This window comes from Lynx rufus, unplaced genomic scaffold (genome assembly GCF_022079265.1).
Source record: "Lynx rufus isolate CCGP_SWC_20201006 ecotype Redwood Valley unplaced genomic scaffold, mLynRuf1.p SCAF_4, whole genome shotgun sequence".
In the NCBI taxonomy this organism is placed as follows: Eukaryota; Metazoa; Chordata; class Mammalia; order Carnivora; family Felidae; genus Lynx; species Lynx rufus.
The window spans coordinates 162,659,930-162,684,015 of record NW_025814856.1 but is presented as its reverse complement, the minus strand read 5'-3'; the positions used below and the strand labels follow the sequence as shown (position 1 = coordinate 162,684,015).

The window sequence follows — 24,086 nt, the reverse complement described above, 5'->3', positions numbered from 1 at the left end:
TACACCAGTTAAATATTATTTTAACTATGAGGAAATTGGAGTGTGTGTGGGAGTGAGTGAGTGTGTGTGTGTGTGTGTGTGTGTGTGTGTGAAACAGGTAAGGGCCCATGCTGTCTGAAAAGGAGCTGGAACCTTGAGGTTTTGGGATATATACAAAGGTGTTATAAACTGAGTTAAAAATGGTACACAGATCTGACTTTTTAAGGAGACAATAAACAATACTTGATACGTGAAACAACCATTGGTAAAAATATAAAAATTTTCTTTTAAAACTTTTTGTGAGGGGCGCCTGGATGGCTCAGTTGGTTAAGCGTCCAACTTCGGCTCAGGTCACCATCTCGCAGCTTGTGAGTTCGCGCCCTGCGTCAGGCTCTGTGCTGACAGCTGGGAGCTGGGAGCCTGGAGCCTGCTTCGGATTCTGTGTCTCCTTCTCTCTCTGCCCCTTCCCCTTTTGCACTCCATCATCTCTCTCTCAAAAATAAATAAACATTAAAAATTGTTTTAAACTTTTTGTGAAACAGGTATGGAACGGAAACGTTGCCAGGTGAATGTGTTAAGTATTTGTGTGAGTTAAAACCTCAGAGTTTTATCATTCCCAGGATGATTCTTGTTTTCAAGCAGGATAAAGCTAAATCTAAGGGGTATCATACTGGGATGTGCCTTAATCACTGAGTTTGTATAGGAAACGATGGCCTCACTGGACTAGGGTCAACAGGCATCAACAGAGGCTAATGGCAATGCACCTGAAACCATGACCAAGGAGATCTCCCCAGAAGTGTAAGACTTAGAAACGAATTTGTTTTACTTTTGGGTCATTTTAGAATCATTGCTTGAGTTCATGGCTTCTGAACTAGAAGGACAAAGATAATGGACTTTCAGTAATTATTCCATTGGAACTTCTTGGGTAGTTTTTCTCCAAAGAATTGCAAAAACTTGGGAGTTCAATATTCAAACCGTTAGTGACCAAATAATGGCCATGCACCCCCCCACACACACAGCTGATCTGCATTTGGCCCTAATAATAGAGTTAAAGAAGAACTTCAGAAAATCTCAAGATTATATTTTTCTGTATTCTCCCATTCACCACTCTTCTCTACTGAGTGTATGGAATTTTATCCAACATATCAATAGGTATCCATGACCATTCCCTAGGGAGGTATAACAATTTCTCTTTCCCTTCATCGGATTCAGATGATGGTGTAGGGACAGAATGTAACATTAATTCCAAGATATTTGGCCATAAAAAGGAAGGGGACTCGCATGGTACCATTACTATCCTCAAATCCATTCTAGCTACATATTTTTATTATAACGCACAGTTCTTTCTAAAGCTCTAAAATGTAATACAATAATACATTATGGGCTTTATTTTATGAGAAATATGGATAAAATCCAAATTATTTCAGAAGATTAAGGTTTCTAGAAGTCCATCAATTATTCCAATATAAATACACTGACAATAATAAATTATACAATGTGTTAAAATTGATTAAAAAAATTTGTTTAGGGGTGCCTGGGTGGCTCAGATGGTTAAGCATCTGACTTCGGCTCAGGTCATGATCTCACAGTTCATGAGTTAGAGCCCTGCGTTGGGTTCTGTGCTGACAGCTCGGAGCCTGTAGCCTGCTTTGGATTCTGTGTCTCCCTCTCTCTCTGCTCCTCCCTCATTCATGCTCTCTCTCTGTCTCTCAAAAAATAAGTAAAAGTTTTAAAAAGTTTATTTTTAAGAAAGAGAGAGACAGAGTGCAAGCAGGGGGAGGGGGGAGGGGCAGAGAGAGAAAGAGAGTGAGAGAGAAAGAGGGAGACAGAACCCGATGCAGGGCTCGAACTCACAAACTTTGAGATCAAACTGTGGCAAAGTTGGATGCTTAACCAACTGAGCCACCCAGGCACACCTAAAATTGATTTTTAAAAATATGTTGCTTTATGGAAGAAAAGCTGCTTGCACAAAAGTAAAAAAGCAAACAAACAAAACAAAAATGATTAGTGTTTCCATTAGAACAAGATGAAAATAGGATTTAAATGGTTAGAACTCTAAGGGAAGAGGGGTGCCTGGCTGGCTTAGTCTAGAGTATGCAACTCTTGATCTCAGGGTCATGAGACCAAAGGATTGTGAGTTCAAGCCCCATGCTGGGTGTAGAGATTACTTTAAAACAACAACAACAACAAAACCTAAATGGAGAATAATCTATCAAAAAGATATTTTATTAGTTATGTCACTAAAGTGGCCTAGAATGAGTACCTCTGCCTAGTATTTGTATGCACCCTAATAACCAGTTTATTCTCCACTGAAAGGAATCGGGATTTTGTGTGTGTGTTAGGAGCAGAAAACTCTGCTGGGCCTGTGTTAAGGCAACAGCCTGAGCCTGCCTGTCGTCAGAAACGCCTGTTGCAAGGTTTACGTCCCTACACCAATTGGAAACTTCCCCCAAATGTTAGGAGGGCTTCGCCTGGCCTAGTTGTTTGTGCAGTGGAGGTTATGCTGAACGTTTCTTTTCCTTCTGGGAGTCCAGAACTTTGGAATATGCTAGGCAGAGGATGCCTATGTGACCAGCTCGTAGTGAAACCCTTGGATGCTAAGTCTCTAAGTTTCTTTGGGAGACAACATGCTGTGCATGTTGTCACAACTCCCTGCTGGAGGAACCGCATGTGTCCTGTGAGACTCTACTGAGAGAGGACTCTGGAAGGTTCCCCTGGTTCCCTCCAGACTTTGCCCTGGGCACCCTTTATCTTTGCTGGCTTTGCTCTGTATCCTTTTGCTGTAATAAACCTCAGCCCTAAGCATGACATTATGCTGAATCCTGCATGTCCTCCTAGTGAAGGACCGAACCTGGGGGTGGCCTTGGGGACCCCCCAGAATAGACTGGAGCATATTTTTGTTTTAAGAAAACAAGTACTGAGGCAGTACTGGAAAGACACAGGAAACCATTTAAAAATCATCTCACTTGCCAAGTTGACAATTTCAGCAACCAAAAGAAAATAGGCTTAAATGAATGAAAAGGCATGAATATATGATTAAATCTATAAGGGGGGAAATATAAAGGATTCTAAAGTAGAGACACATCTGAGGGGGTTTTAAAAATGCTATATATTGATCTGCCCAAATAATATGAAGCCTGTCCTCAAGTTCTAGTAAGTACCTAGGTTGATAATCACCAATGTAAGCTAAAACTGTACGGAATCAAACCAGAGCATTAAAGAAATTCAATGCTTACACTGTTTGTTAATTTTCCGTAAACGCGTATTAATACATTTGGTTGACCACCCACAAAAAACCATGCCTTAAAAACCATGATAAGGGGCGCCTGGGTGGCTCAGTCGGTTAAGCATCCGACTTCAGCTCAGGTCATGATCTCATGGTTCGTGAGTTTGAGCCTCGCGTTGGGCTCTGTACTGACAGCTCGGAGCCTGGAGCCCGTTTCGGATTCTGCGTACCCTCTTTCTGATCCTTCCCTACTTGCGCTCTCTCTCTCTCTCTCAAAAATAAACAAACATTAAAAAAAAAAAAAAGCCATGGTAAAAATAGACAAAATGGCAACTAAATGAAATTTTCATATATTATTATAAAACCAAATTATTTACACCTTTTCCATTCATCCTCAAAAATAAGATGACACCCTGATTTATACTGGTTGAAAACTATGTTAGATAGCCAATAACATCAACTACGGCATAATTTCCAATAATTTCTGTAATCGAGTCACCCATCTTTGTGATACGATTTTAGATTCATTACTTAGAGCCATGATATGAAGGTTCATCAAATTCAACCTGTTTGATTGCTTAATACCACCACCCACAGAGACTGTAGAATAACATAATGTGTGGCAGATATATACATTCTTCAAAATTCAGAGACTATTGGGGTGCATGGGTGGCTCAGTCAGTTAAATGTCCAACTCTTGATTTCAGATCAGGTCATGATCTCAGTTTGGGAGATAAAGCCCCAAGCTGGGCTCAGTGCTGACAGCGTGGAGCCTGCTTGGGATTCTCTCTCCCTCTCTGCCCCTTGGCCTGTTCACATACTCTCTCAAAATAAAGAAACAGACATTTAAAAATAAAAAACTCAGGGCTCCTGGGTGGCTCAGTCGGTTAAGTGTCCAACTCTTGGTTTCGGCTGAGGTCATGATCTCATGGTTCGTGAGTTCGAGCACCGTGTTGGGCTCTGAACTGTCAGTGCGGAGCCTGCTTAAGATTCTATCTTTCTCTTTCTCTGCCCCTCCCCTGCTCTTCTTCGTACTCTCTCTCAAAATAAATAAATAAACTTAAAAAAATATATTGAACTCTAGGCTAATGATATTCATACTGAACTACATATGGGGAATTTTTTTTTTTTTAAGAAGGAGAGAGAGAGAACTCAAGCAGGGGAGAGGGGCAGAGGGAGGAAGGAAGAAAAGGAGGACAGGGAGGGAGGGAGGGGGGAGAGAGGGAGAGAAGGAATGAATCTTAAGCAGGCTCCACACTGAGTGCGGGGTCAATCCCACAACCCTGGGATCATGATCTGAGCCGCAATCAAGTGTTGGGCACCAAGCCAACTGAGATGACCCAGGCGCCCCTATGGGGAAATGTACTGATGTGTGTATTGAACTGGAAATACACTGAAAATAGGATGGATTGATAGGGATGCAGAGATGGATAAATACGTGTAAACTGTCAGTGACAGAATTTAGGTGGTAGGTATCTAGGTGTTCACTGTAAAATTATTTCAACTTTTCTATTTAGAAATTTTCATAATGAAACGTTAGAAAAAAAAATAGTGCCCGGGAGAGGGGGTGGGTTCCAAGAAAAGTTCATCTAATAGAGTGGTCTGAAGGATGAACTGTCTGTGAGCTTTCTGTCCAACAAAGAACAAAATGGTGAGCTTTTTCTGACCGCAGAGGTGGGACTTGAGACAAACACTACAACTGTACGTGGCTGAGCAGTCTTCGCACACAACAGCAGGCAGCTGCCAACCAAATAAAGTAGGGAGGGCTCATTAATGACAGCTGGCTCCCAAACCAGGTGAAGTTTGCCCAGATGGCCATCATTGGGCTCCGCCCATTAAGTGCATCTCCGAGGGACCCTGCGGACGCCCACCGCCCCCCATCATTTCTGACCCGCCCAGTGTATATTCACTGAAGCCACTTCCCTCCAGGAAAGCATTAGCGCTTCCCCTGCCATCTAAGGATGTTAATTTTACCAGATAATTAGGTGTGGGAACCAGTCACGGAACACCATGAATAGCCCTCAGAGGTGCGGTAGTCGTGGGGACAGGCCATGGACCGGCAATCTCTAATACTCCCTCCTATTTAAGTGTCTGAGGGTCAGGCATTACTCACAGTCTAGCTGATTGAGACTGGAGAGGCTCTAGAAGCCCCAAGCCCTGCTTACTTAGTTCTGAGCCATCGTCTCTGACCAGGAAGGGGAGACAAGGAGGGGATCATCTCCTCTCCTACTTACCTTCACTGGGGTCTGTGGGAATCTCACTCTCCTCTGGTCCTGCCTGCTCCTCTGTGTTATGCTCTCCTTCTGGCTGAATCTGAGATAAGACATCAGGTTGATTCATGGCATAATCTAGGAGAGGAAGAAGGGAAAGGAGGTATGACAAAGAGCTCAATGAGGATGACAACTAATTGCCATTAAGGCTGAATTGTAGGCTCTGAGGTCCACAGTCCCAGGGAACTTGTTTCAGATTCTAGAGCGCTCCTCCCCTTCCATTCCCCTCCTGTACGGATGACATCTCTTGGGAACGCACACGAGAGGAGAGGTGATGGGAAAGGCATGTGTGCCGCTTTAGCACTGCCCACCTGCTACTTTCACTGAGGAAGAGGGACAGTTGCCTCAAGGGGGAGAACAAGGCCCTTTCAAAGTGAAGAACACCTATGGAAACCACTGCAACTGGGAGACCCCTAACCCTGAGCTTCATTCTCCATCTGATGAACTGGCAGGAGAGATTATGATTTCCTACTTGGGAAGGGTGAACTGGAAATCTCTCACTTGCACCTAGAATCTGAAGTGTGTGGGGACAGAGGGAAAATGAGGACCGCTGGAGGGAAAGGGACTGCTCTAAGCCCCCGTGGAGCTGGGGTCCCCTCATTCAAAAGGCGCCAACTTAGCCTCACCCATGGAGATGAGAGACTCGTAGTTGCCCTTCATGATATTCTTGTAAAGCTCTTTTTGCCATTCTTCTAATTTTTCCCACTCTGGAGTGGAAAAGTAGATGGAGATATCATCAAATGTCACAGGCACCTGAAATTATAATCATATTGGAGTTAGTCCCTCCCACTGCAATTCAGTCATTTAGCCAATCTTACTAAGTGCCTACTTGTCACACAAAGACTGTGTGGGATGCAGGAGGGATACAGGAAAAACAGGGCACAGACCCGACCTCTAGGAGTTGAAGATGTTTTCAAGGAGAAAGGCAATAAACTTTAGAGCGACGAGTTTTGGGAGGTTGGAGCACATGACTTGTAAACAGTCCCTCACGGAGAGAGGCACAGATGCAAAGCAGTATATAATTCACACAATACAACATGTTCTGAATACCCACTACGTACAAGCTTTATCCTAAGTGCCAAGATTACAAAAATACGGTTTCTGCCCAAAATAAGCATATGGTCACATTCAAATTGAAGACATGGGCCAGAAATTTTGGATATCGAGCTATAATAGGGCTGGGATGAGTCCAGAAGAGATGGGGCTCTGGTGGGTTATTAACAGGCCTAATGGGAACAGGAAAAACATGTAAGCATGGAAAACTGGAGATTACTTTCAGACGACAATGATGAAGCCTACCGAGTTGGGAGCTCGGGCTTCATGTAGGGAATGGTCATACGCAGAACAGAATCCCCCCACCCTCTGGCAACGTTTCGTCCAAAGCTAGGCACTTTTCCCTAGGTAAAGACTGGAAGGTTCTTCTGTAATGAAGTATAAGAGTTGCCTGGGGAATTTAAGGTACCTAGTACGGGCACTATCGCCTCATTCTGGCATCTAGCTGATCATAAGGCTAGCTCACCCTCCTGTCACCGGACAGCTTCCTGTAGTTAAATTCTGAAATACAAGCTAAGCACTAAGTGTCAATGCCCATTTAGCAAAGTCGGCCACTTGAACAAGAAAGACTAAAATAAGGGAGGAAAATGTGGAAGGAAACAAATACCCAGGCAACAGAATTTAAAAAACAAAAACAAACCACCACCACCTCCTAACTAGTATTCCCACAAAGATTTGAGAGATATTACACCACCCATAAAATAAAAACAGGATACTATGGAAAAAGGAATATCAGAGAAGAAGAAACATTTCTGGTATCTACTATACACACACACACACACACACACACACACACACACACACACACACACATTTTTTTCCCAAAATTAAAAAATTCAATGAAAACCATACGTATTTATTTTCATAAACTTAACATACTCATTAAGAGTCAAAGGTCTATGCAATACTATGAGGCAACTGGGTTTATTTTCTAATTGCTTCATTTTCCAACTAGAAATTTTGTTCTTTAGGGGCTAGAACTTTAAATTACTTTCTTTACACTTGCTCAGCACCTAAAGCCAGGGTGAGGGCAAGTGTAGATGACATAATTGTATCTAATGTCACTACACAAAAGATTTGTGATACCTTACAACAAAAACACATGACAAAAAAGTGATTAAAAAAAAAGGATCAGGGTGGGATTCTGGTTCAAGGCTATGAACTAAACACATATGTATCTTCCTTCCCTCCCTGAGTTCTCCTGAAATGACAGTAAATAAGATCAGCAGGGACTAAATCTTTTTTTCTTTTAATGTTTTTTTATTTTTGAGGAGAGGAGGGGAGGGGCAGAGAGAGAGGGAGACAGAGAATCCAAAGCAGGCTCCTCACTGGGAGCGCAGAGCCCAATGCAGGGCTTGATCTCATGAACCACGAGATCATGACCTAAGCCGAAGTCAGACACTTAACTGAGCCATCTAGACGCCCCATAAATCTAAAGCAGTGCCAAGAATAAGGAGAAGCCATCACTAGACCAGAGTTTTTGATGAGTTTCGCACCGAGACCCAAACGATGGGCATGCGCTGGGGTCCAGGGTGTGGGAGGAAGCCACAGCTCCGCTACTCCGCGAAGGACAGACTGCAGTTGAAGAATCCAGAGAATTCCAAGCTCAAAGCCGGCAGAGACAATGAATGAGTGGGAAGAAAAGTGATTATGGGTTGCAGTTTGAAGGTCTATCTTGGGACTAGCAGGGACCCCTCCACTGCCCTGGCAGAGGGAGGAAGCGGCAGCGTTTACCCCAGAGCTGAAACGGCAGACATCACCTCTAAGGACATCTAACAGCCCAGCCCACCTGGAGACAGCATGCACTTCCAGAGGGCATGTGACGACACAGAGTACCACTTCCCTCCTGGTCTCTGGGTGGTCCCTGCACCCCGTACTTGCTCCTCACCAGGGCACCTCAAAGCAAAGCCCAACTATGTCTAGCATCAATGGAGGCAGCTCTCTGCTGTAAAGGAAAGATCTTTTGGTTAAACAGACTCACACGGTGGCCGAGGAGACATGCCAGCTTCCTGTCATTAACCTATTAATCAATTGAGCCTGTCACTTATGGATACACAACTTAGGTTTACTCAATATTAAAAAAAATAATGCTGTGAGGATACACAAACACTACAAACGATCTTAGAAGAGAAAACAATGAACAGGGGCATCTGGGTGGCTCAGTCGGTTAAGCATCCGACTTCGGCTAACGTCATGATCTCACAGTCCGTGAGTTTGAGCCCCGCGTCGGGCTCTGTGCTGACAGCTCAGAGCCTGGAGCCTGCTTCAGACTGTGTCCCCCTCTCTCTGACCCTCTCCCATTCATTCTCTGTGTTTCTCTGTCTCAAAAATAAACAAACATGAAAAAAAAAAACAAAAAACAAAAAAACAATGAACAAATCAAACAAGCCTCTAATACATATTCCCAGAGACATTTGAATATCACATCCATTTAAATAAATTCAGGTTGCTTCAAAAAAAGGAGATAGAAATAACTATTCTTGAAAATTAAATATGTAATTTTTTTTAATGTTTATTTATTTTTGAGAGAGACAGAGCATAAGTGGGGGAGGAGCAGAGAGAGAGAGGGAGACACAGAATCCAAAGCAGGGTCCAGGCTCCAAGCTGTCAGCACAGAGCCCGACGCGGGGCTCGAACCCACGAACCATGAAATCATGACCTGTGCTGAAGCCGGTCACTCAACCAACTGAGCCACACCCAGGCGCCCCTAAATATGTAATTTTTAAAATAAAAATGAGAAAGTCTGGAAAGGAAGGTGATGAAACTCTAAAAAGGTGAACAAGGGGCTCCTGGGTGGCTCAGTCAGTTAAGCATCTGACTCTTGATTTCAGCTCAGGTCAGGATCTCACGGATCGTGGGTTTGATCCCAGTATCAGGTTCTGCACTGACAGTGCGGAGCCTGCTTGGGATTCTCTCTCTCCCCCTCCCCCCACTTGCACATGCATGTGCTCTCTAAATAAATAAATAAATATGGGGCGCCTGGGTGGCTCAGTCAGTTGGGCGTCCGATTTCAGCTCAGGTCATGATCTTGCAGTTTGTGAGTTCGAGCCCCGCGTCAGGCTCTGTGCTGACAGCTCAGAGCCTGGAGCCTGTTTCAGATTCTGTGTCTCCTCTTCTCTCTGCCCCTCCCATGCTTGTGCTCTGTCTCTGTCTCTCAATAACAAATAAACGTTAAACATTTTTTTTTTAATAAATAAACAAACTTTACAAAAAAATTTTAAAGGTGAGGGGCACCTGGGTGACTCAGTCGGTTGGGCGACCGGCTTCAGCACAGGTCACAATCTCATGACTCGTGCCTTCAAGCCCCGCATCGGGTTCTGTGCTGACAGCTCAGAGCCTGGAGCTTGCTTCAGATTCTGTGTCTCACTCTCTCCCTGCCTCTCCCCCACTCACGCTCTCTCTCTGTCTCAAAGGTAAATAAACATAGGTGAATAGGGGGTGCTTGGGTGGCTCAGTCGCTTAAGTGTCTGATTTCAGCTCGGGTCATGATCTGACAGTTCATGAGTTTGAGCCCTGTCGGGCTCTGTGCTGACAGCGCAGAACCTGGAGACTGCTTCAGATTCTGTGTCTCCCTCTTTCCCTGCCCCTTCCCCGCTCACGCCCTTTCTCTCTCTCAAAAATAAACATAAAAAAATTCTTTTGAAATAAAAAAAAGAAAAAGGTGAATAATAGGAAGGGAAAGTTAGAGACAAAGATCACAACCCACCATGAGTCAGATGGTAGTTCCAGAAAAAACAGGAGAAATGGGGATGAAATATTCTAAAAATAGGATTATGGAAGAAAAGTTTCCAGAGCCGAACAAGACACCCATCTTCCGAATGAAAGATAACACCAAGTGTGTGACACAAATGTTAAAAGACCTACACGAAGACACACCCTCAACACGTTTTAGAAAAACAAGTACAGGGGCGCCTGGGTGGCGCAGTCGGTTAAGCGTCCGACTTCAGCCAGGTCACGATCTCACGGTCCGTGAGTTCGAGCCCCGCATCAGGCTCTGGGCTGATGGCTCGGAGCCTGGAGCCTGTTTCCGATTCTGTGTCTCCCTCTCTCTCTGCCCCTCCCCCGTTCATGCTCTGTCTCTCTCTGTCCCAAAAATAAATAAACGTTGAAAAAAAAATTAAAAAAAAAAAAAAAAAGAAAAAAGAAAAAAAAAAAGAAAAACAAGTACAAAAAAAAAAACCAAGTACAAATGGGAAGATTCTAGAGAACAGATTTCTTGTAAACGGATTTGGTGTTCATTTGGAATTAATGCTGAAATATTAATTTGGAATTGATTTGGTATTAAGGTTTATCATCAATGGCATTCGATGTTATGAGACAAAGGACCGATGCCTTTAAAATTCTGAGAGAAGTGGAGTATTCAGCCTTAAAAAGGAAATGCTGATACAACATGGGTGAACCTGGAAGATATTGTGCTGAGTGAAATAAGCCAGTCACGGAAGGACAAATAGTGTATGATCTCATTTATATGAGGGACTCAGAAGAGTCAAATTCACAGAGACAGAAAGCAGAATGGTGGGCGCCAGGGGCCGGGGCAGAGGGGCTGGGGGATTAGCGTTTAATGGAGACAGAGTTTCAGTTTGGGAAGTTGTGGAGATGGATGGTGTTGGTAGTTGCACAGTGATGTGAATGTACTGAGTACCACTAAACTGGGCATTTAAACGTGGCGAAAATGGTACATTTTAGGTTGTGCACATTTTACCACAGTTTAAAATTGAAAATAAGAAGAAAACTGAGGGAAGATTATTCTGAACTTGGCACTCAGAAGTAAGGACAGGGTCACCTGGCGGCGGGGGCGGGGGGGAGGGGTTCAGTCAGTAAGTGTCCGACTCTTGATTTTGGCTCTGGTCATGATCTCATGGTTCATGAGTTTGAGCCCTGAGTCAGGCTCTGTGCTGATAGCGAGAAGACTGCTTGGGATTCTCTCTCCTTCTGCCCTTCCCCAGCTCTCTCTGTCTCTCTCAAAAAGAAATAAACAAACATAAAAATAAAGTAAAGACAGAATAAGAAGAGTATTTTCAACAAAGCAAAGACGCAAATTTTACTTCCATATTTAAAGCTAATAAATCTCTAATATGTCCTAACTTCATGAAGATATCTTAAAGAAATATCACATTGTCTTCTATACGATTTTGGAGTTTAAGATGGAGAGTTTAAACGTTATCCATTTATCTAGGTAAGACAATGGGTACACACTTTAACTTACCTTTTCTACTAATCTTATGGCAATACTAAGTATAAATTATCCCAAAGAACTCCCCTCCCTCCCCTCCAGACACACAAGTAAAACACACTGGGGAAGGTTCTCTACCAGATGCTGACTCTGATATCCCTCCCTGCAAACCTGGAAAGAGGCATCGGTCATCATTCTCTCCCTTTTCTCCCTTCCCACTCGCTCTTCAACCTGCCCTTCCCAGACTTCTAGGCCCCGCGTCTTAGCAAGGTCTCCGGCAAGGTCTGTGTTGCCAAATCATACTCTGTCTGCATCTTTCTAGACCTCTCAGTGACATGCAATCCAAATGACAGCTTTCTCCTTGAATGCTTTCCCTCCTCGTCCTGTGATGCCACATACACTCCTATCTTGTTTCCATCTCGCTGGCCACTCCTTTTGGTCTCCTTTGCCAGCTCTGTCTGCCCCTGGAGCATGGTCCTTGGACTCTTCTCCCTGCTTCGCCATGCTTTCTCCTGAGGCAATCACCTCCAGTCTCAGGACTTTCAACAGGGTCTGTGCACCCATGACTGCCAAATATTACTCCTCTCTGAGCCGCGGGGACCACTTAACATCTCTCCTGACTGTATCACGGGCACCTCAAACCTAATGCTGCCAAAAGAGAGCTCCTAATTCCTTCCCACTCCTCAAGATAATCCCCATCTCAGTAAATGTCACCACCATCCATCGGGTTCTTGGAGCCAAAAGCCTAACAGTCAGTAAACCTAAGGTGGTTAAGAGCATACGCTCTGGAGCCAGCTGGGTTGCAATACTACTCTATTACTTATATTTAGTAACTAAATGATCTTGGGCAAGTTAGGGTTCCTATGAAAATAACCAAAGCACTTAGAACAAGTTCTACGTAAATTATCACACACTAAATTTAAAATTATCGTTGTTCTTCATTCTTCATTACCAAATTCCCATCCGTGACTTCTACCCAGCATCTCCGCCAAAAGTCCGGAATCTGCCCACTATCCGTCTCCACCACGGCTACCCTCACCCAAGCCACTCTCGTCTCTCCCACCACTGCAGCTGCCTCTTGTTTTCTCCCTGCTTCTATTCCTACCAACGTGATCCGTCTCCTACGGAGCAGCCAAAGTGATTTGTTCAAAATATCAACCAGATAGGACTCCTCTGTTTAATACCCTCAATTTCTTTCCATTATACCCAAGATAAAACCAATTCCTTACCTTGGTCTCAGACCCCTACATCAGTGATTCAGAGCCCCGGTTGCACATTAGACCCCACCACGGAGATGTTAAGATTTGTGTTTTAGCCTCATCCAGGACCCACTAAATCAGAATCTCTAGGTGTGATGCCCACCAAAATGGAAAAAGCCCTCGGGTGATTCCTATGTACAGTCAGTGCTGAAAAACACTGCCCTAAATAACGTGACCTCATCCATTTCTCTAGGCACAGGCCTGTTTTCACCGCATACCAGCTAATGGGTTTCCCCTTGCCTTCAGTGTTCCACGTTTGTTTGTCTTCAGGACTTTGCACGGGGCATCGTCATCGCCTAGAAAGTTCTTCCTCAGATCTTCTCACAGCTGCATCCTTCCTGTCATTCAGTCTCAGCCTAAATATTAGCACCTTTATGAGAGCTGCTCTGAAAACCCACCAAAAACTAAATCACTGAATAGCACTTTTTTAATCTACTCGCACCTAAATGGATTTATTTTCTTGTCTGTTTATATTTTCTGTCTTTCTCTACTAAAATTTAAGCTCCAGGGAAGCTTACATGAATTGTTCAGTGCTGTGCCTCCAGGATATAGATATTCAGTAGACAGTATGTGCTCAGGAAAACCAGATGCCTTGAGGCTGTGTTCCATAGATTAAGAATGAAATTTATTTTCTTCTGGTGTATGGGCCACTCCCTCCAGAAGGGCCGGGCCCTAGCCCCACAACATACTTCCGTAAAGGGTACTAAAGGGCAGGATCTCGCCAATCCTAGGCCTACGGAGAGCCCCAAACCATCTACTCACCAGCTCTTCCCCATACTCCTCTCTTCACCAGAATTACCAACAAATTCATAAGGGCTGATTGAAATGATATTTAATTTAGCTTCCGTACCAACAATGAAGCAGACAGGTTAACAAAGACAAAAGGGACTCGGAGATAAAGGGCAGGAGAAAGCTGAAGAGAAAAACAAAATCTATCTGCCAGGTAGCCAACTCTGAATTGGAAAGAGGTTTCTAATCTTCAGTCGGACACTTCAATTCAAATGACAGCTAAATGGAATGTGAAATGTTTCCCAAATAGATGAACAAAACCCAACTTAATCGCTCCTTTAGCCTGACTGGCCAACAGGATCCCTTACTCCTAGTCTACGGACTAGTGGTACCACTTTCCACCCAGAAGGGGCGAGGGAATTACCTTTGGGATATCCCCTTTGATCCCCGGCGGCAGTCGCAGGATCCAGAAGTTTCGGTTTCTCAGCAGGTTCTCCAAGTTCTCCAGCCGCCTCTGCAGCAGCCCGTACTCCTGCAGCAGGGTCCCCAGCACGGCCCACTTGCCCTCCAGCTGGTTCCCGAGATCAGCCACTGTCTTTTCACAGCTGGCCAGCTTCTTCTCCGCCGTCCCCGTCCGTCCTTCCAGGTGCAGGAGGCGCCGGCTGTGGACCTCCACCTTTCTCTCAATGGCCTGCACGGCTGCCACCACGGTCCACAGGGAGATGGCTGCCGTCTGCAGGTGGGCCTCGTTTGCTGCCGGGGGCGTGGGAAGAGGAAGGGGCTGCAGGGAGGTAAGGCATTCAGAGTCCCATTCAGAAGTCTGTACGCGGTGGAGAGAGGAGACAAGACACTGAGTGTTGGAAGGAACCCTAAGCCAAACTAAAATCAGAGAAGGACTGGTTAGCTGGTTAACCAGCTGTGATTCATCTAAATACAGTTTTAGCACTGCCTGCAAAAGCTTCATCTTTATGGTGCTCGTCAGCAGCAAAAGCCAAGAGGACTGCTTTGGCGGTTCAGGGATGAATGAAGTCAGACAGTGAGGGACACTGGATTCAGAACCAGCCTGGCCTATCCCCTGGGGTGTTACGCTGTAGAGCCAATTGTCCAGAGGCTCGGGTTGCTGCTGCATCCTCTATTTCTGGAAAAGGCCTACGTGCACCAGATCTTTCTAGGTTCCTCTGAACTCACTGCCCTCTGATAAATCCGTTATTGATTTATGCTCCAGCCCTGTCCACCACGCTGCTTACGAACCTCAACCGTACCATTCTGTACTTTAAAAAGCTGAGAGTATTGAGTATGGAGAAAACATATTTTCAAATATTTGATGGTTCTAAAACGTTAGACAGAACAGACTTTTTTTTTCTCCATGTTTTAATTTATTTTTGGGACAGAGAGAGACAGAGCATGAACGGGGGAGGGGCAGAGAGAGAGGGAGACACAGAATCGGAAACAGGCTCCAGGCTCCGAGCCATCAGCCCAGAGCCTGACGCGGGGCTCGAACTCATGGACCGCGAGATCGTGACCTGGCTGAAGTCGGACGCTTAACCGACTGCGCCACCCAGAACAGACTTTTTTCAATTAAAATTTTTTTTAATGTTTTAAATGTTTATTCATTTTTGAGAGAGAGAGAGAGAGAGACAGGGTGCAGGAGGGGCAGGGGCAGAGAGAGAAGGAGACACAGAATCTGAAGCAGTTCCAAGCTCTGAGCTGTCAGCACAGAGTCCGACGCAGGGCTCGAACCCCCAGACCCGCAAGATCATGACCTGAGCCAAAGTCGGATGCTTAACCGACTGAGCCACCCGGGAGCCCCCTTAATTAAAATTTTTTTTAACGTTTATTTATTTTTTTATTAAAAAAATTTTTTTTAACGTTTATTTATTTTTGAGACAGGGAAAGACAGAGCATGAACGGGGGAGGGTCAGAGAGAGAGGGAGACACAGAATCCAAAACAGGCTCCAGGCTCTGACCTGTCAGCACAGAGCCCGATGCGGGGCTTGAACTCACGGACCGCGAGATCATGACCTGAGCCGAAGTCGGATGCTTAACCGACTGAGCCACCCAGGCGCCCCAGTGTTTATTTATTTTTGAGAGAGAAGGTGCATGTACGAGAGAGCAGGGAGGGGGGGCAAAGAGAGAGGGGGTCAGAGGATCTGAATCTTCGCTGAGAGCAGAGCAGCAGAGAGCCCAATGTAGGGCTTGAACTCACGAACCATGAGATCATGACCTGAGCTGAAGTCGGACACTTAACTGACTAAGCCACCCAGGTGCCCCCAGAACATTATCATTTTTTAATGTTTAATTTTTTTTTTCAACGTTTTTTTATTTATTTTTGGGACAGAGAGAGACAGAGCATGAATGGGGGAGGGGCAGAGAGAGAGGGAGACACAGAACCGGAAACAGGCTCCAGGCTCTGAGCCATCAGCCCAGAGCCCGACGCGGGGCTCAAACTCACGGACCGTGAGATCGTGACCTGGCTGAAGTCGGACGCTTAACCGACTGCGCCACCCAGGCGCCCCCATTTTTTAATGTTTAATATTTTAAATATTATATTGCATTTATTCCAGAGGGCAGAACTAGAACCAACATGGAATTTTCAGGCAGGCAAACTCTGTCCTACATAAATAATTTTTGAAACTAGATCTTTCCAAGAAAATACCAGGCTGCCCCATCACTGAAAATGCTGTGAAATACAATGTATATTAAAAAAAAAGAAATTCCAGGGAACCTGGGTGGGTCAGTCTGTTGAGTGTCCAGCTCTCACTTTTGTCTCAGGTCATGATCCCAGGGTCATGAGACACAGCCCCCGCTGAGCATGGAGCCTGCTTAAGATTTTCTCTCTCATCATCCGATTTCAGCTCAGGTCATGATCTTGCGGTTCTTGGGTTCGATCCCTACACCGGGCTCACTGCTGTCAGTGCAGATCCTGCTTCAGATCCTCTGTTCTCCTCTCTCTGCCCCTCCCCCACTTGCGCTCTATCAAAAATAAATAAAACATTAAAATATTTTCTCTCTCTCTGCCCCTCTCCCCAGCTCATGGTCTCTCTCTCTCTCTCCAAAATTAAAGGAAGGAAGGAAGGAAGGAAGGAAGGAAGGAAGGAAGGAAGGAAGGAAGGTCCTACAACATAGGGGAGATTGGACCAGAATGACCTCCACAAAGCCTTGCGACTCTATGAATTTGACAACCCGCTCCCTGGCCACAACCTCCCATCTCTCCAGCTCACCCACCACCTGCTCTGCAATCCCACTAAACCCCTGCCCAAGCCATTTGCTCCTGGCTTCCCAGCCCGTTACAGGCTTTGTTTCCTTCCTTGGTGCATCATTTCAACCACCTTCAACCCCTTTCTGTCCTGCCTCACCTGCTCCAGCTCTGAATCAGTCTAACTGTTCCTTCTCTGTTCCTGTAAGCAAGCTGGTAAACCCTACTAAAGGAAGTCACACGACAGGGAAAACTGGTGTCACCCCACACCAGTGGTCTCTAAGCTCAGCAGGAACTCAACATTGTCTGGTGCCCCCTACGCTTTTCTTCCCATTCCATATAGTAGCCACTGCAACCCCCCCGCACACCCCTTAAACTTTTAGTACAGCGCTTCTCAAACTAACGTGCCCGAGAATCATCTGCAGATCTTGTTAAAAGGCAGACTTTGACGGTTGAGCGTCCAACTCTTGATTTCAGCTCAGGTCATGAGATCGGCCCCGCATCTGGCTCAGTGCTGACAGTGTGGAGCCTGCTTAGGATTCGCTCTCTCCATCTCTCCGCCCCTCCCCCACTCGTGCTTGCTCGCTTGCACGCGCACGCGTTCTCTCTCTACAATAAATAAACTAAGAAATAAAAATGCAGACTTTGATTCAGCAGGCCTGGGAGGCAAATTGAGATTCTGCATTTTTACCAAGCTGCCGGGTGATGCTGATGCTGGTGGTGCAGAGGGCACACGTGGGGCAGTGAGACCCTTGTCCACTGCAGGCCCCCTCAACCTCAGGGGACAACATGGCCTCCTACTTTGAGAAGAAAGAGTAATTAGCCTGCAACTCTCTCAACTTTCTCCTATTACACTGGCTTCTCACTTCAAACTCATCAGTAGCTTAATCCATGCTTTCTTCCTTCCTTACCACAGGAAAAGGTTGCACGCATCCTATTTAAAACTAATCTCTCCACTTATGCTCTGAATGCCAACGCTTTCCACACTTTTAGGGACATTGTTCTTTTCTCTTTTTTATGGTCAGTAGTTCAACGTCTCCTAATTCTTCTCAGTAAAGGCAGACCCGCACCATTCAAAATGGGAACCGCATGTGGCTATTAGCACTTGAAATGTGGGTATTGTGACTGGGACGTGCTGGAAGTTTAAAATACACACCAGATTCTGCAGACTTAGTATGAGGGGGGAAAATGGAAAACTTCATTAGTAAGTTCTTAATATTGGGAGCACCTGGGGTGGCTCAGTGGGTTGAGCATCTGACTCCTGGTTTTGGCTCAGGTGACGATCTCAGGGTCCTGAGATTCAGGTCTGCCTCTGGCTCAGGCTGTGCACTGAGCATGGAGCCTGCTTGGGATTCTCCCTCTACCTCTCTCCCCCTCCCCCGACTAGTGTGTGCTCTAAAATTCTAAAATTCTTTTTTTTTTTTAAGTTTATTTGAGAGACAGTGCACGTGGGGGAGGGGCAGAGGGAGAGAGAATATCTTAAGCAGGCTCCATGCAGCCAGGGCAGAGCCTGAGTCAGATGGGGGGGGGGGGGGGAGGGTTTGAACTCACAAAACCAGGCGATCATGACCTGAGCCAAAACCAGCAGTCAGATCCTTAATCGACTGAGCCACCCGGGCGTCCCCTGCCCCCCACAAAAAACATTCTCAATATTGGTTACACACTGAAATATTCCGTATGCTTTGGATTAAATAAAATATATTAAAATTAAATTCATCTATTTGCACTTTTTAAATGCCAGTACCAGAAAATTTAAAGGTACATATGTAGTTTCCACTTTATTTCTATTAAATAGGGTTGGCATTGAGGCTTGGTCATCTTTACCCTGGTAAAAAAAAAAAAAAAAAAAAAAGGAAAAAGGAAAACAGATCCAAGGGCAGACACTGCGTTCCTCTCTACCCTACTCCCCACCCCATTGCTACCTGCTCCCTCTTTTCCTCCTCACTTTCCAGGCACTCCATTGCCCATTCTGTTTCCTGACTCACTAAAACGGCTCTCCTTGGGGCGACCAAAGGCTTCCTGGCTGACAAAATGCACGGCGTCCGTTTCAGTCCTATGCTACTGGGCCGGTCCCTGCTCCTTCTACGTGGCTCTTGTGCGCAGGGACTACGTTGGTCACCTCCGCGGCCCTAGCAACTGGGAGAGGGCCTGGCTCGCTGCCGGCCTGCGGGAAATAGCCGCGGGACGAATAAACACGTATAAGGCTATCTGGTCCTCGGAACCGCACCAGTCGTTCAGCAGCACAGACGGAGGGCCTAGAGTGGCGCGCGTTGTCATCTACCGGGCGTTGGGGACCCCGGCGCTCACGCAGTCCTTCGTCCCGCCCGGGGGCTACCGTCCCCGCCGCATCCGCGGCCGCGCGGGGCTCCGGCGGACGGCCCCGAACGTGATTCCGTGCGGACGGCTGCCGGAGCCGGAGAACGCCGATGGAAACACCCAACCAAGCTTCCTGCCCGCCGCGCGTCTGGCGGGGCTGACACCGAGCGGGAGGAGCCCCTCTTCACTCATTCCTCTTTCATTAGCGGAAGACGCGCTCTCGGCTCTAAACGTCCGAATGGGAAGGAGGAGCCCCGGGCCTCGCACCCGAGGCGCCGGGACCGCACGATGGGGAAGGGGGCGCCGCCGTCCCGGGCCGGAGTTCGGCGTCGGTGTCCCCACTCGGCGCCTCAGGCCCTTCCCCGCCGGCGGGACCCCGGGAGCGCCCTTGCGCCGGGGCCCCGCGCCTGACAGGCCGGGCGACCCGACCTCCTCCCCTCCCGCGGGTCCGCGGCGCCGAGCCCTAGGCGCCCAGACCGTCCCGGGCTCGCAGCGCTCGGCGCGCGGGCCGCTCTTACCGGAGCCGGGGCCGCCTCGGCCATGGCCCTGCGCTGTCCGGCCCGGGCCGGAGTCGTCGTCGTCGTCGCCGCTGCTGCCGCCGCCGCCGCCGCGCGCGGCCCCACGCAGGCCGGCCCCGGGTCTCTCCGCAGGCGGCGCCCGCCCGGCTCTGCCTTCCCTGCCCGGACTCGCGCGGCTGCTCGGGGCGCCGGGACGCAGCGGAGGCACGGCGGCCGGCCGGTGAAGCTCAGGAGGCGGGCAGGCTCAGCGGCGCTCGGCCCGCAGCGGCCCCTCAGCTGGCGCTTTGTGGCCACCGAGCGCACCCTGGAAACGGCTCCGGCCTAGACGCGCCGCAGGCCCGCGCCGCCCGCCCGCCGCCGCAGCGCGCCCCCTGCCGGCCCCGGCGGCCACTTCCGCCCCGGCGGTGGCGGTGCGGCGCCCGAGGCTTCTGGTTTCTCGCTTACCCCCAGAGGCTGTATCTATCAGAGAGGAGTTTAGGACCCAGCCCCAACCCAGGGCTCGTTCCCGGGAGCGCCTTTCTTCCTGAGGGCCCGGTTAGCGGGCACCGCACGACGGGAGGCGCACCGGCGGGAAGACAGCCCAGTTTGGAAAGGTGGCGATCGGCGGAGTGCGAGAGCCAGACCGGCCGGAGCGAGCCGGTGCGTTACGACGAGTGACCGAGAGGCACAAATCTGCGACGAAGAGACGTCCGTCATTTGCAGACATAGCACTTGTGGCTAACAAGGTGAAGCGGCTTACGTCTCATGTGGCCTGTGTTAGGACCAAAAGTGAAGTCTGCAGTCTCGGATTATTGAGGTTGCGATTTGCTGCGTCTGTGCTGATGAACAGGAGAGAGCCGAGTGTTATTATGGAGGTCGTGGGTGTTACAGTTAAGACAACCACACAATCCTGAGTTTCTAGCACAGCCCTCAGTTCGAACATGCTCGACGTGAATGAAAATCCTCCCGAGCCTGTATTTCAACAAATGAATCAAGTCAATGCCCCTAACGGTTAAATAACACTAAATCACAAAAGTATGAGAACCATCCCGTTGGGGCACCTGCTCTTGAGCATACAAACTATCTTTAGACTGGAGCTACACCTGAAAATCTATTTTGGTCAAGTGGTGAATGTTTGATAGTTAAAAATTAAAAATTGCTATTCCCTAAATGAGAATGTCGCCATAACAGAGTGAGCTTTTAAAAAAGAAAAAAAATACGAACTTCCCTGGAAACTCAGTTTTTATGGTTTTATTATTAAAAGCGTAGCAGTTAAAATGTTAAAGTTTGGCTTTGTAAGGCAAGAACAGTAACTTCTCAGCCCTGGCGACTGCTGGATGCTTATGGCCAATAAACAGGTTCATTTACATCACCAAATAAGATACTTTCAACTGGGCTTCAAGGAGTAGCAAGGCTACATCTGCCAGTATAATATGGTAATATTGCCACCAATTATGTGTTTCTTCCTCTAAGAGGAACTGATTATGGTAAAGACTTTGTTCCTTTTTAATTGTTGGCCTTGATAATTTCTTGGGCAATGACAGCATTCCATTGAAGCAATTTCACTGACTAAAGTTTTGTGCACTTTCAAGAAAAGGCATGATACTTTCAGAAGCAGGTTTTAAGATGCTTGTACTCATTTATTTAGATTCTAAGTTGTAATATTTTTGTCTGTTCTTGCCACTATACACAGTGACCAGAAATGAATTTGTCCTTAAAGTTTGGATCTAGAAATGTGACAATGGAGCGATTTAATTACCTTTCAAGTTAAGAAAATAATCAAAGTTCCATCTGTAGCTTATCTTGTATGCATACCAATTTCAGCATCTTCCCTGGAGTAGAATCAAAGGAAGATCTTTTCAGCAGGAATCATGCAGGAAATACTTACACTCTTAAGGCACATCAATTTATGCATCAAGTTCCAACAAGCAAACTGCTTTCTATGTAATTAACCATTGGTTATTAGTAAGTCTTGCTATGTTGGTAATGTTCTTTGGGAAATACAGAATTAAGGCCTTATTCATTACCTTTGAAAAGCATAATAGCTGTTATTCCACCTTGTTTAAATATCTCGTATATGAACTGACAATCTCACAATCTCTTGTATATCATATAATTTGTTACTGGCTGAAGAAAAATTATGGAAGTGGTCTACAGTCTTTCTGCTTGCAGCCAGTCATTTTTTGTTACATCTTTTTAAGCTATGACCATTTTATGAATATAAAACTGAAAGGTGTAAACAAATTACAGTGTGTTTGTGTTCATAGCCTTTTACCGTATGTGTCCTGTAGTCAATGATAATTTCATGCATTGGTCTGTATGATTTTATATTTCATAAATATTTCTCAAAGTCAGATCCACTGTGTGAGACACAAGAATCTTTCACCAAGTAAGGAAAGTGGAAACATGGTTGAATTAATCTTTAATCCTCTTGGTTGTCAAACTAAAAATTAAGGTTGATTCTTCCAACCTTGTGTCCAAAGGTCACACCATATACTTTGGGAGCATATTTAACATTCTCATTAACCTTTTTGTGTATAACAAAATGTAAATCCAGCAACAGTTTTTAGGAATGTTTTCTAAAATAAATCAATATTTACAATCCATAGCTTCAGCAAATCTCAAAAATCCTTTCTCTTCAAATGCAGAAACGGTTATTACTCTATTGCAATTGTTTCTACAAGCTTTAAAAAGCATTAGCCTTCACAGATCCCAAACCATGAGGTATTATCTTATTAAAACCATTCTTGAATAGTTCGTTATTTAGGGAGAACGAATGTATTCTGGGTGTCTCATTTTATCTAAAAATTCTTTTTTTTCATTCTGTCTTTATACTTTTAATCATGACGCAAAGATGATTTATCATGGGCACCTGGGTGGCTCAGTTGGTTAAGCATCCAACTCTTGATTTCAGCTCAGGTCATGATCTCATGGTTAGTGAGTTTGAGCTCCATGTTGGGCCCCGGGCTGTCAGCATGGAGCCTGCTTGGGACTTTGTCTCTCCCCCAACCCCTGCCCCTCCTGAGCGGTGCTCTCTCTCTCACACAAAATAAATAAACTTAAAAAAAAAAAAAAAAAAAGGTGATTTACCATACATCTGTTGTATGTGAGTTTTTGTCTTCGTGAAATTTTGAGGTAGCCATATTGACATTCTGCTTTTTATTATTTTTTTTAGCGTTTATTTATTTATTTTTGAGAGAGAGAGAACACAGTTGGGGAGGGTCAAAGAGAGACAGGGAGAGAGAGAGAATTCCAAGCAGGCAGAGCCCGCCTCAGGGCTCCATTTCAGGAGCAGTGAGATCCTGACCTGAGCCAAAATCAAGAGTTAGACACTTAACAACTGAGCCACCCAGGCACCGCCCCCCACCGACATTCTGTTTTTAATTTATCCTCCTAATATGTGAAAAATTACCAAATAGGGCTTTTTGAGATTCACAGACTAAATGGAATTAAGTAAGCAGACATTAGTTTCTACGTATTTTTTATAAAGTATTTTTATTTTATTTTATTTTATTTTATTTTATTTTATTTTATTTTATTTTATTTTATTTTATTATCTCTTTTTAAGTAAGCTGTATGCCTATCATAGGGCTTGAACTCATGACCCAGATATCAAGCGTTGCATGCTCTACCTACCAAGCCAGCCAGGAGCCCTTCTACAGATTTTATTTAGTGTTATGAATGCCACTGCACCAAAGAATTCCACAGCAATTAGAATTATGATATAATCTAATGTATTATTTTGCCCTGTGTTCATATTTATATTTTTATAAACATCTGTAGGCTCAAAAAAGAAAACAGTGTTCTTTCTAAAGTTATCGGGGCAGGAACGCCTGGGCCTGGGTAGCTCAGTCAGTTAAATGTCCAACTTCAGCTCAGGTCATGATCTCACAGTTCGTGGGCTCGAGCCCCTCATTGGGCTCTGCGTTGACAGTGCAGAGCCTGCTTGGGATTCTCTGTCTACCTCTCTCTCTGTCCCTCCCCCTCCTCTCAAAATAAACATTTTTTAAAAATCTTTTTAATGTTTATTTTTGAGAGAGAGACACGCACAGCGTGAGCAGAGGAGGAGTAGAAAGAGAGGGAGACACAGAATCTGCAGCAGGCTTCAGGCTCCCAGCTGTCAGCGCAGAGCCCGACGCGGGGCTGGAACTCACAAACCGCGAGATCATGACCTGAGCCGAAGTCGGAGGTTTAACCAACTGAACCACCCAGGCACCCCAAAATAAACATTTTTTAAAAATCCAATCATATGTACTTCAACTGACCGTTAGCAGTACAACATATAAAGGACATCACCAAATTTAGCTTTCTAAGTTACCAAGAATTTAGAATACCTTAACTTGAAAGTAGATATTCAGATATATTAACAATAAATACAAGTGACATGC

General features: G+C 45.8%; 1 protein-coding gene across 2 annotated transcripts in view; it reads right to left on the bottom strand.

Annotated features, from left to right (window-relative positions):
- ZNF398 (zinc finger protein 398) overlaps nucleotides 1-19,977 on the bottom strand; it is a 29,962-nt gene extending 9,985 nt beyond the window's left edge. The window contains exons 1-4 of one of the 2 annotated variants that reach the window (XM_047096288.1): nucleotides 19,720-19,977; nucleotides 14,114-14,509; nucleotides 6,102-6,228; nucleotides 5,440-5,553 (exon numbers count right to left, since the gene is read on the bottom strand). In XM_047096288.1, coding sequence (XP_046952244.1) covers nucleotides 5,440-5,553; nucleotides 6,102-6,228; nucleotides 14,114-14,509; nucleotides 19,720-19,743 — 661 coding nt within the window. In that variant the 5' untranslated portion in view covers nucleotides 19,744-19,977. Of the gene's footprint in view, nucleotides 1-5,439; nucleotides 5,554-6,101; nucleotides 6,229-14,113; nucleotides 15,024-19,719 lie in introns of those variants that run through there. The other variant, XM_047096287.1, reaches the window with a different exon arrangement.
- Between the last annotated feature and the right edge of the window lie 4,109 nt (nucleotides 19,978-24,086).